Here is a 12,975-nt window from a genome sequence, read left to right on the forward strand (position 1 = left end):
TCAGTGGTTAGCACTGCTGCCTCACAACGCCAGGGATCCAGGTTTGATTCCAGCCTTGGTGACTGTCTGTGTGGAGTTTGCACATTCTCTCTGTGCCCACGTGGGTTTCCTCTGGGTGCTCTGGTTTCCTCCCACAGTCCAAAGATGTGCAGACTAGGTGGATTGGCCATGCTAAATTGTCTGTAGTGCTCAGAGATGTGAAGGTTAGGTGGGTTATAGAGTCATAGAGATGAAACATGAAGACAGACCCTTCAGTCCAACTCAGCCATGCTGACCAGATATCCCAACCTCATCTAGTCCCATTTGCCAGCACATGGGCCATATCCCTCTAAACCTTTCCTATTCATATACCCATCAAGATGCCTTTTAAATGCTGCAATTGTACCAGCCTCCACCACTTCATCTGGCAGCGCATTCCATACACACACCACCCTCTGAATGAAAAAGTTGCCCCTTAAGTACGTTTTATATCTTCCCACACTCACCCTAAACCTGTGCTCTCTAGTTCTGGACTCCCCCACATCAGGAAAAAGACCTTGTCTATTTATACTATTAATACCCCTCATGATTTTATAAACCTCTATCAGGTCACCCCTTAGCCTCTAGCACTCCAGGGAAAACAGCCCTCAGTTAGCTATGGGCTATGCAGAGTTACAGAGATTGGGTAGGATGCTCTTCTTTGGAGGGTTGCTGTGGGCTTGATGGGCCGAATGGCCTGCTTCCATTCTGTAGGGGTTCTATGTGACAACAATATTCATAGTCTTGAGGGGCTAGGACAGAACAGAAAGCGAGATAGTGTTTCCACTTGAAAATGAGAGTGTACAGATATAAAATAATGAATAAAAGTAGCAAAGGCAATGGGAGGATTTTATTTCCTCAGAATGATGGTTAAGGTCTGGAAATGCAGAGTACAGTACAGGAATGGTCAACTGAAGCATTCAGAAGGGAATTAGACTGAAAAGTATGAATATGCAGGATTTCATATGTGTTATGATCGTGGCAAACATGAACTTTCGATCTTAAACATTTATCCGAGACCTTCATTAAAATGGACAAACACTGACCATTCTCATCTGACCACAGATTGAGCTAAGTTTTGTGAAACCAGTGTGAGAATATACAGACTTGTCTGCACTTATTTCATTTAAATACTGCACAATGAGAAAACTCAGTCAATGTCACATAATCTTCACCTCTTGTTCAATTCACATTTCCATGCTAAGTTCACATATTGGAAAATGAAAGATTGCCTGTGGAATACTCAGCAAGGACAACAGAACTGGTCTCAGGAAGACACAAGTGAACCACTTTTCAATAGTTTGCTTCATAGGGCAAGGACAGAAGATAAACTGATTTGTACACAGCTGGAACTCTTTTTCTTTCTTTTGCTCGCCCTGTGCATTACCACCCCTCAAAGCCAGTGGAAGCTTGGTGAAAAAGCAACTTGTGACAACAACCAAGAACTTAATATCTACAAACGTTACCATTGCTGCAGAATGCAAATCAGCAACTAAACAACCGCACTCAAGCTTAAAATCTAATAGAGCAAAGATTTTAAAGATTCTTTCTAAAAAAATAACAAACTGCATTGCTTATTCTTCCCATCATCTGACATCTTTTTAAACAGATTATCTGAGCCTGTATGTGCAATATTGACCCAAACATTTCAGACATTATTTTGTCCTGGGTGTGTGTTGCCTCTTCGTGTCAAGTCATGTTTACATTGATTTAGCATGGCTGTCTCACTGCTCCCTCAGCCAGGATCACGTATGAGTAACCTGGGCTGTATCCTCCAGGTTTCTGTGCACCTGAACACCTTGGAGGGATATATTGTTCCCTACTGGCGCGTGTGAAGCAAGTTAAAGCATGTAATGCTTTCTTTTAGCTCAGAGCAACATAGGAAGTAGGAGCAGGAATAGATCATTCAGCTCTTCAAGCTCCTCCATCCAATATGACCATGGCTGATCGTCCAACTGAGACCCCTGTTCCCACTTTCTCCTTGTACCCTTTGACCCCTTCAGCCCTAAGAACTATATCTAACTACTTCTTGAAAACTTTTAAAGTTTTGGCCTCAACCGTTTTGTGTGGTGGTGAATTCCACAGGCTCACCACTCACTGGGTGAAGAAATTTCTCCTCATCTCAGTCCTAAACAGCCTCCCTCATATTCTTAACCTGTGACCCTTGATTCTGGACTTCCCAGTAATCGGGAACATCCTTCCTGTGTTTATCTTGTTTAGAATTTTACAGATTTCTCTTCGACCTGTCCCATCCCTCTAAACTACAGTGAACGTAGTCCTAACTGATCCAGTCTCTCTTCATGCTGTCCCAGGAATCAGTCTGGTAAACTTTGGTCACACTCCCTCTACACTCATACGTCCCTCCACAAATAAGGGGACCAAAACTGCATTCATTATTCCAAATGTGGTCTCACTAAAGTCCTATATAATTGCAGCAAGACATCCTGCTGGTGTACACGATTCCTCTCACCATGAAGGTCTACATACCAAGTGCTTTTTTTCACCACCTGCTACACCTGCATGTTTGCTTTCAGTGACTGTTATACAATGACACCCAGGTCTCAATGCACCTCCCTCTTTCCCACCCTATTGCCATTCAGATAAACTGCCTTCCTGTTTTTGCTACTGAAGCGAAATAGCCTTGCACTTACCCACATTACACTATGTCTGTCAACTCAATCAACGTGTCCCAATCACACTGAAGCATCTCTGCATCCTCCTCACACTTCACCATCCCACCCAGTTCTGTGCTGTCTGCAAAGTTGAAGATATTACATTTCATTCTCTCATCTAAATTGTGCATATTTGGTAGCTGGAGTCCAAGCACTGACTCTCATGTACCTGGAAAAATACCCATTCATCACTTCTCATTGTTTCCTGCCTGTCAATCAGTTCTCTATCTATGTCAGTACACTACCACCAATCCCATGCACTTGAATTTTGCAGGGTAATCTCTTATGTGGGGCCTTATCGAAAGTCCAAATAAAAAACATCCACTGGCTCACCCTTATAAACTGTACAAGTTAAATCCTTAAAAATTCCAGTAGATTTGTCAAGTATTATTTCCCTCTCACAAATCCACACTGACCATGTCCGATTCTGTCACTGTTTTCCAAGTGCTCTGCTATTAAATCTTTTACAATGGACTCTTAACATTTTCCACATTTCTGATGCTAGATGTAACCTGTCTATAATTCCTGATTTCTCTCTGACTCTTGTTTTAAACAGAGAGGTTACACTGGCTACTCTCCAATCCATAGGAACAGTTCCAGAGTCTACATCTTGAAAGATGACCACCAATGCATCCATTATTTCCAAGGACAACACCAAGTACCCTGGGATGTAGATTATCAGGCGGTGTCCATTTTGCAGCATTTTCCGATGGTAATATTGGAAAAGAACTTCCAACAATACCGCACAGCTACGTGAAAGAAATATGGATGATGAGTCAAAGAAAAAGTTCTCAGGAAGGTAGCCAAAAAAACTCCAGCAAAGAGATGGATTTTTAGGAGGATCTTCAAGAGCAGAGTGAGGAACAATTTGAGTTTTTATTGCCCATCCCTAATTGCCCAGATGACTGTTGAGAGTCAGCCACATTGCTGGGGGTCTGGATTCACATGTAGGCCAAGTAAGGATGGCAGATGTATTTTCCTGAAGAACATTAGTGAACCTTAATGGGTTTTTCTGACAATTGGCAACGGTTTCAAGGTTATCATTAGATTCTTAATCTCAGGTTTTTAAAATTGAATTTTACAATGCCAGGATTTGAATCTGGATCTGTGTTTTTAGATTAATACAGTCATACAGCACAGAAACAGACCCTTCAGTCCACCTCATCCATGCTGACCAAGTTTCCCAAATGGCTGCATTTGACCCGTATCCCTCAAAACCTTTCTAACACCACCGGCCATCACATACAGTCATAGAGATGTACAGCATAGAAACAGACCCTTCGGTCCAACCGTCCATGCCGACCAGATATCCCAACACAATCTAGTCCCACCTGCCAGCACCCGGCCCATATCCCTCCAAACCCTTCCTGTTCACAAACCCATCCAGATGCCTTTTAAATGTTGCAATTGTACAAGTCTCTACCACTTCCTCTGGCAGCTTATTCCATACATGCATCACACTCTGAGTGAAAGAGTTGCCCCTTAGGTCTCTTTTATATATTTCCCCTCTCACCCTAAACCTATGCCCTCTAGTTCTGGACTCCCCCCACCCCAGGGAAAAGACCTTGTCTATATGTCTTTATAATCACCTTTCTTCAACTGTAGCACTGTTACATCTGATTCCAGCTTATCCCTCTCAAACTGCAGGGTGAGTTATATCATATTATGGTCACTGCCACCAAAGGTTTCCTTCACCTTAAGCTCCCTAATCCAGTCTGCCTCATTACACATCCAGTGATACATTGAGTCTCACAATTGTGAGGGACTAGCTGGTTAGACCAGAAGTTCATTCAAGGTCTTTTATTTTTCACATATTCGTATGACTTTCCAACTGAAAGTGAGAATTTGCACATATCAAAAGTGTGACAAATTAGAATCAGAACAAATGGTGCTGCAAAACATCCAGTGTGAGTTAATCTTCAGAACCCCCAAATTTAGTTTAGTTACAATATAGATCATTCCGCCGTAACGCGCGTTTCGTCAACACGAATTGGCTGTAATGCGATTGAGAAATAGGGGACGCTGTTTCTAAAGCACAAACTTTTAAAACATGTATTGTCTATAACATGATTACATCACCAACACTTTAAGTGCTATTTTTATTGCGTGATTTTTAAATATCGTAAGGGTTGCACAAGAACACAGCTATCACTTTGTAGAAAAAAATCACCTGATGAAGGAGCGTCGTTCCAAAAGCTAGTGTGCTTCCAATTAAACCTGTTGGACTATAACCTGGTGTTGTGTGGTTTTTAACTTTGTACACCCCAGTCCAACACCGGCATCTCCAAATTATAGAAAAAAATGACTACTTGCAGCTCAGGTATGTTGCCACTTCTGAATTACATGACGGAGATATTGAATTCAATGGACAGAATCTTGTGGGTCAAAAAAGAGTCAGGACTGACTCTCTTTGAGAAGTCCTCTTACCATTCAGGCACCCAACAGGCCAGCAGGGGTCCTTCCTTCAGACTGAAGACACCAGGGAGGAAGTACCACCTGCTAGCCAATCAGAGATTGGTAGCTCTTCTGTACTCAGCAGCACCAGCTAGAGACTGCTGTTGGCATGACATTCATCTGAGGACATGCACTGAAGGGTGTCTCAGGACATGGAAGAGTAATGTTGGGTTGAGAGCAGCGGGGCAAAAGGAATGAGCAGATCAGCACCAACAGCAGGGAGGTGACCCTCAGCTGGCTTCTTCCTTCTTCATGTCAAGCCCCTTGGTCTGGGACCTTGAATGAGAGAACATCTCCTGGGAGTCTCAAGCAAACACATAATGTTCCCTACCTGGTCAGCCCCTTACCCACCACCACTCATACTTAAGATCTTTAAGTTGAGAGCCTCAATTGGCAGAAGGGTGGGAAAGCCATCCATGAACCGTTCCATCCCCAGGTTCATCATGAGGTAGGGGTGGTAAGATGCCAGGGCCCCACTTGCCAACTTTCTCTGCCCAATTAAATGCCCTGCTCCACCACTAAACTCACCAATGAGGTGTCTGCATTGGTGGTAGATGCTTCAGGATTAAGAGCATTAAGGAACAGTGAAAGGACACTGGAAGCTGGGTTTAAAGAATATACAGGAATGAGACAAAACAGATTTAAAGAAATCAGGAATATCCTGAGGATGTAACAAATGGTCAACTCTAGTTCCCATGGTGCCAGAATATATCCTTGGTCCTTGGGCAGTGCTGAAAAACAAGCCCAGGTGAATGGGAATCCCTATGCTTTCCACCCAGTTTTCTTTTGAAAATGGGACAGGAACTTGAAAGTCACATGAAACTGCCCGGAATGAATTTTACCTCCAACATTCTGAATTACTTGCAGTCTCTCATACTCAACCACCGAAGAACAAAGAACAGCGCAGGAACAGGCCATTCAGCCCTCCAAGCCTGTGCTGACGTATTTTAACCCTTTCGCACAAAAACTAAAGGCATTTTAATTTGCTTTAATGCTGTGCTGCAGGAAGTGATGAGATAAACACATTAATGTTGTGCTTCCCCATCTTTATGTCTTACATTACCCCAGCTGGATGACACACTTGCTCGCTGATGAACATATACAGATGTTTACAACTGACTTCCTCTATTCTATCCGTTTAGGTACAATGCCAACACAAAAATTACATTGCATTTGGTCACTGCAAAACTTTTCTGTGATAAAGCATAATTTAACTATACACATCTGAAATACATAGATTATGTAATGGTGTGCAACGTCAATTTAATTAGAGCATGCCTATTAGTAACTTTGAACTGGCTGAATGGTGAGTTTAAGAAGTGAACATTCGTCACAATTGCTGTTCTCAATAGAGACTTCCTGAGGTCAGCGCAAACGCAGGCAATAAGGAGACACATACCTTCCTCCCGCTGCAGGGGCTGGTGAGTTAATAGCTTGCACCATGTCCGTGGTGAGAGCGTCCAAAACACTGGTGATGAACTCCAACTTTTTTGCCCCGGGGCAACCTGCAAAAGGTGAAAGGTTAACAGTCATTACTAGCAGTGGGTAGCTGGTGTGCCTGATGAGCAGCATTTCATGTCATTTCCCGAGTGTGGAGAACAGTGATTTATTTGAGGTCATTTCCTTTCTGTCGGAATTTCTGCGGGTTAATAATCTGCAGGTCAGGTGACAGCTTCAAGGTGGCACGAACCTTACTCCACTCTCACTTGGGCCATCCCATTCCGGGACAAATCACATCGCTGACAGGGATAAATTAATCAGAGGCTACACCAACCCACGTCTCAAATTCTATTGCTTCATAAATAAGCTCCTTCACCTGCCAGGGTGGTACATGTTGTAAGAGCAGCCTAACCAAGGGTGCCCCTCACCACATGTTTGCCGCTACCAACCTCTTCAAAGTGTAGTGATCCACAGAGTCTTTTTGGTTTTGTGCAAAACCACTTCCTGGCCTAACCAGGAGACGCTCTTGGCATTAACGAGAAACAGATTATTGCCTGTTAGAAACAAGCGACAGGTTCCATTGATAACGATAGGCATCATGACAGAGACTTTGAGCAGAACCAAAAGATATGTGTCTTCCCTTCAAGGTCCTAAGCAGTTCTCCCCCAGTTCGGTCTGTATAACACAATCATAAGGGTAGTGGGCGGGGCCAATGGGGCCGCTACGTATTAACGCGAATAGGAAGGGAATAGAGGGATATGGATCCTGTAAGCGAAGACAGTTTTCGTATGGAATGGCAAACTGTGTTTGGAAGTACGCAGGGCTAAAGAGCCTGTTCCTGTGCTGTACTGTTCTTTGTTCTAACCCTTTCACGTTGAGAGACAACAAGCTCCACACTTGTCATCCTGGATTCAATCACCCCTTTTACGTTCGTGGAATTCTGAATCTTGTTCTCATCCGTATCCAGTCAGACCTTCTAAATTTAATGGACACCCAGGAAACAGACCAGCCTTGCTTCATTGGACAGCGAGTCTGCCCTCTGGCCGTTAAATGGACGACTCCAGGCCCAGGTCACATGAAGCAAGACTTTCTCAGAAGTTTGGACTTTTGACCAGCATTGAGGCCTGAAGGTGGGGTTACACAGACCACAGGAAAACTTGTTCCCTTCCTCTTCTCTCAAGTCACCCAAATTAGTTTTCTTTCACGATCTCACGCCTGAGGAATTCCCCACCTCAGTCTTCCTGCAGTTGGCAGACACTTGTAACCTCAGCCTGACATCACCCTAACCAAGACTATCTGATTTCACCATTCCCTCCTACACATTACAATAATGCTGGTATTGTGCACTGTAGCCCTTCGCTTATATTCCTCAATGAGTCAATCTTTGATTTTATTTCACCAGTCATGCTGTCACACACGAACATTTAGTCAACATCACTTTATTTACTTCACTGAACTTCCTGATGGCACCATTGCCATCACTGTCAGACATAAGTTGGCAAGGGATATAATTCTGTTCTCATAACAGCAAGTACAGGAGCCATTGTGGTCTGAATGTCAACACTGCATAACTTGCTAACATTTAGCAAAGCCTGTATGTAGTCCACTTACACCTATGAGCAGATGTATGCAAATATATTCCTGATTTTGATAGCAACAATCAAATTAATTCCTACAGGCACACAGCCCACTTGTAATTGCTTAAAGAGCCCGAAGCATAGGAAAAAGAGTACCTATGATATCTGCTGACTTTTTCAGCAATAATAGTCAATCAATGACATTGTTAGTTTGGCAAGAGAGCTCTTTATCATCTGGCCAAAGGCCATTTTGACTCTTTGTTCAAAGGGTTTCCTTTCGCAAGAGAAAAGAAATGGTGGAATGGTAATATCTTGGCGAGTGTAATGTAGAAGGAGAGGCTTTAGCAGGTGAACAGGAGTAAGCACACAGAACAAAGGCAGCCATACAAAAACACACACCTTCAATCTTGCACATTAATAGTATTAGATTACAATTCAAAATGCTGTGTGTGCATTTTATTCACAAGGCTTCAGAATCCGCAAAATACAATGTGACAGTGAGTCGGGCACAAAGCAGACTCGCTGCTTTCCAGAAGTATTTTTAATCCCAGCCGCCTTCCTATAACCAGTGGATCATCCAATCTCAGCACCTTCTCCAAAGCTTCATGTCTTTTCAACTCAAGTCTGTACCTGTTCTACTCTGGTAGAATCCATGAGATTATCGTTTCAGTTTAAAACACCCATCATTACTTTGGAAGGTATGAGAGGAAATTTCATCCAGTTGAACAAAAAAAAATCAAACCTGAGAACAGCTGACTTGAAATGGAAAAGCACTATAATATTGTCTATAGCTGTCTGAAACCACATGCTCAGTTATGGTGAGAGGGCGGGTAAGTGGAGCTGAGTCTACGAGAAAGATCAGCCATGATCTTATTGAATGGTGGAAAAGACTCAAGGGATGGCCTACTCCTGTTCCTAGTTCTTACGTTCTCACTGCCCAGGTCACACAAGACCTGCCTAATAAGTGGCTTGAGCCACATTTTTATTGGGTTTGCTCATTCCCTGGCTCCCATAACATTGGGTGGCACGGTGGCATAGTGGTTAGCACTGCTGCCTCACAGCGCCAGAGACCCGGGTTCAATTCCCGACTTAGGTGACTGACTGTGTGGAGTTTGCACATTCTCCCTGTGTCTGCGTGGGTTTCCTCCGGGTGCTCCGGTTTCCTCCCACAGTCCAAAGATGTGCGGGCCAGGTGAATTGGCCATGCTAAATTGCCCATAGTGTTAGGTAAAGGGGTAATTGTAGGGGTATGGGTGGGTTGTGCTTCGGCGGGTCGGTGTGGACTTGTTGGGCCGAAGGGCCTGTTTCCACACTGTAAGTAATCTAATAACAGGATTGCCATATTCCCAGAAGGAATACAGAGAAGTGCCACTGTAAGCAGGATGGGATATGGGAACCGAGTGGATCGGCTCAGGTTATGTTGCCTTTGAAAGCGAAGTCTCAGAGGGCACCTTGACATGAAATTGGGCTAATCTGGAACAATACAATGGAGTAGGGGTCTACAGGTTTGAGTTCAAACTGAGAAGGACTTAATCCCTGGCAAAAACCTTCCCTCCTATATGAGGAGGGAACCTGAAAAGAGTGGAAGATAATCAGGCGAGCTGACATTAGGAAATACCTGCCACCTTCTGGCTGCCACAGGAATTACACACTGGGTGGCAAGGCCTGACTTTGACATTCCCACTCCACCACCAGACAATGACACCTAAGGACCTCCTCCTCTCTGCAACTGTTGTAACTGTGAAAGTGTCGGTCTGGCCCAAGGGCAAACCAAATGCCAGCCATCTATCAGGTTGGGAATGGGTGGGTGGCTGAGGGTGACTCTGTCTTGATCTGCCCTCATCTGTGCAAGGCCAAAGAGGTGGACCTGAAGTACGGGGGAGGAGGGGAACACAGGGGGGCTTGGCATTGACAGAAATTCCCACACTGGGCTTCCAACCCTCTGTCCCTCCTTGCTTGTGGAATCCCCGACATCAGATACCCCACCCCCACCAAAACTTCCCTCACTTCCCACCGGTGAACATTCATGTGGGAGTCTGGGGGAAGGTAGTCACGGTCTCTGCCCTAGCATGGCCAAGTTCTGGAACTTGGCCTTTCATTGGCTGCCGAAATCAGCAGCAGGGGTCCTCTTAATCTGGGGTCTTAGTCCCAGCAGAAAGCCTGTTAGCAGCCAATCAGCTGCCTGACTGCTGGGAGATTGATCAGGCTTCTCTATCCTTGTCGGCTGTGGGATTCCCTTTTGGAAGCTGTCCAGTTAGTAATTACATAAATAGTAATCATGTTCAAAGGCTGACACTAGTAATGTTTAGCTCAGTTGGCTAGACAGCTGGTTTATAATACAATGTGATATCAACAGTATTGGTTCAATTCCTGCATTGGCTGAAGTTACCATCCAGGAGTCTCCATCTCTTCCCCTTGCCTGATTGCATGGTGGTCAGCTCCCTCTTTTTCACATAAGCATTACCCTTATTGGGCTTTGCTTGTCACTGGTTCCCTGGCCACATGGGTATTTTTCCTGCTGGTGCAAGTATTAAATAAAATTATTTGCACAAATGGCGTCTTCAATGCGTCCCTGCACTTACACGTAATATGAGTGCTGTGGGGAAAAATAAGCCTTGCTGCTGTGCAGTAGTGAACTACTGCGGGGATAGAGAAATGAAAAAGATATATCGAAGCAGGGGATTCAGAATCTCCTCAGTTCAGGAGACTGACTCCGAGCAGCTGGATAGAAGACCCTAGCTTGGCCTCAATTGGAGTGCTGTGTCCAGTTCTATATGCTGCACTTTAGGAAGGGTATAAAGGCACTGCAGAGGATGTGGAAAAGTTAACTCCCCCCCACACCTAAGTGGAGGCAGATAGTAGCACAGCAGGATGGCACTATTCTCATAATCCAGATCAGGTGAAAATGAGGACTGCAGATGCTGGAGATTAGAGTCAAGCGTGTGGTGCTGGAACAGTGCAGGAGATCAGGCTATCTGACCTGCTGTGCTTTTCCAGCACCGCACTCTCAACTCATAACCCAGACCCCTGAGTCTAATGCGCTGAGGAAGGGTGTTCAAATCCCAGTTGGTGGAAGTCTATTCCTGATGAAGGGCTTTTGCCCAAAACGTTGATTTTCCTGCTCAAACTAGATTAGAGTGCTGTGCTTTTCCAGCACCACTCTAATCTAGACTCTGGTTTACAGCATCTGCAGTCCTTGTTTTTACCCGGAAACAAAATTCAGTTAATTCAGCTGGAATTGAAAGGTATTCTGAAGAAGAGCCACTAGACTTTAAACATTAACTCTGCTTTCTCTCCACAGATGCTACCAGACACATTGAAGGTCTCAGCAATGTCTGTTTTTGTTTCAGCATCTGCAGTTCTTTGTTTTATTATGGAATTGAAAGATGGTCATTAGTAATTGTAACCATGAAACTGGTTGCTGTGAAAACCCATGGCCTGGACACTCACTTCAATGGCGACTAGGCATGGGCAACAAATGTTAAAGAATAAGCTAAAACCTGTGACTGCCAGATTACGATAATCTATCATCTGTCACTAAGTTGGAGCTTGTAGGTTTATAAAGATTGGCTCCAGTTCCATCCTTCACTGTTGGCTATTTCAATTGTAAAAGCAGATGAATACATAAGGTCCTGTGCCACAATTCTGAATAAGACCAGGGTGGATCTCTCTGGTCTCTTCACTAATTGTTAACTTTCAACCAATAGCACTACAAACAGAGTATCTGCACATTAGCAGTGATTTCTAGGGCTTTGCTATGTGCAACTTGATTGCTACATTTCCTAGTTTGCAACAATGACCTCATTTCTTAAATACAAATTGTAGAGCGCTTGCCGGACAACAAGGGGTTCATATGTCAGAGTCAAAACTCTGCACGGTCAGTGGCTGAAATTCTGATAAAACCGTCACACCATAGAAAGTAGCCAGTATATTCAGTGCACAAACAGTTTCAAGTAAAGACCTCACCTTGACTTATAGGTAGTTCCTCCATCACGTGACGGTTGTGTTCTTGTGGAAACCCGCGTTGTAGAAAAATCGTGCTTCAGTAATAGTGATGTAATCGCATTACAACCAACATGTATTAAGCTTTGGAAACAGTGTCCCCAGTTTTGTCACATTAACGAAACACGCATTACAGCACAAAAATCACAGGAGTAGTGGATAAATAATTTTGAATTAGACACCACATTCAGGATTTGGTTTTATTCATTCACAGGATGAGGCATCAATGGTGAGGCCAGTATTTATTAACCAGAAAGCAGTTAAGAGTCAACCACATTGCTGTCTCTTAATTCCAGACTTTTATTGAGTTCAAATTCCACCATCTGCTTTTGTCAGATTCACGCCCAGGTCTCCACAACATTACCTGGACCTCTGGATTAACAATGCAGTGAAAATACCACTTGGCCATCACCGCACAGAGGATACTCAAACTGGAAAGAGTATGACAGAAGGTAATATGAATAAAAAGAATCACCGCACTTGTCACTACAGGCAAAACTGACACAGAGATTGTCGGATCAGAGAGGTTGCCAGACTAGGGAGGGGCAACCTGTAATTCGCCATCCATGAACCCTAACTCTATCGTATCATGATATTGCAAAAGGCGCTACAGAAATGAAAGCCTTTATTTTTGTCTAACCTCATTAGGTCATCTGCTAACCAAATCCCCTCAGAAACTCAAAGCATTTTCCTTTGGAACTCTTCCAGCACTGAAAACTGCACCGCATCAGGTAACTGTCTAATCGCCAGCCTCCACTTTCATTTTGAGTAATTCTTTTGGTCTTGCCCCTCCCTCCATGGCAGATGTTGTA

At 44.0% G+C, this 12,975-nt stretch overlaps 1 protein-coding gene across 3 annotated transcripts in view; it reads right to left on the bottom strand.

The window, feature by feature from the left end:
- Positions 1 to 12,975, bottom strand: part of smoc1 (SPARC related modular calcium binding 1) — a 243,621-nt gene that overhangs the window by 51,392 nt on the left and 179,254 nt on the right. For all 3 annotated transcript variants that reach the window (XM_060828350.1, XM_060828349.1, XM_060828348.1), the window contains exon 10: positions 6,544 to 6,649. In XM_060828350.1, coding sequence (XP_060684333.1) covers positions 6,544 to 6,649 — 106 coding nt within the window. The remainder of the gene's footprint in view (positions 1 to 6,543; positions 6,650 to 12,975) is intronic.

This window comes from Hemiscyllium ocellatum, chromosome 8 (genome assembly GCF_020745735.1).
Source record: "Hemiscyllium ocellatum isolate sHemOce1 chromosome 8, sHemOce1.pat.X.cur, whole genome shotgun sequence".
In the NCBI taxonomy this organism is placed as follows: Eukaryota; Metazoa; Chordata; class Chondrichthyes; order Orectolobiformes; family Hemiscylliidae; genus Hemiscyllium; species Hemiscyllium ocellatum.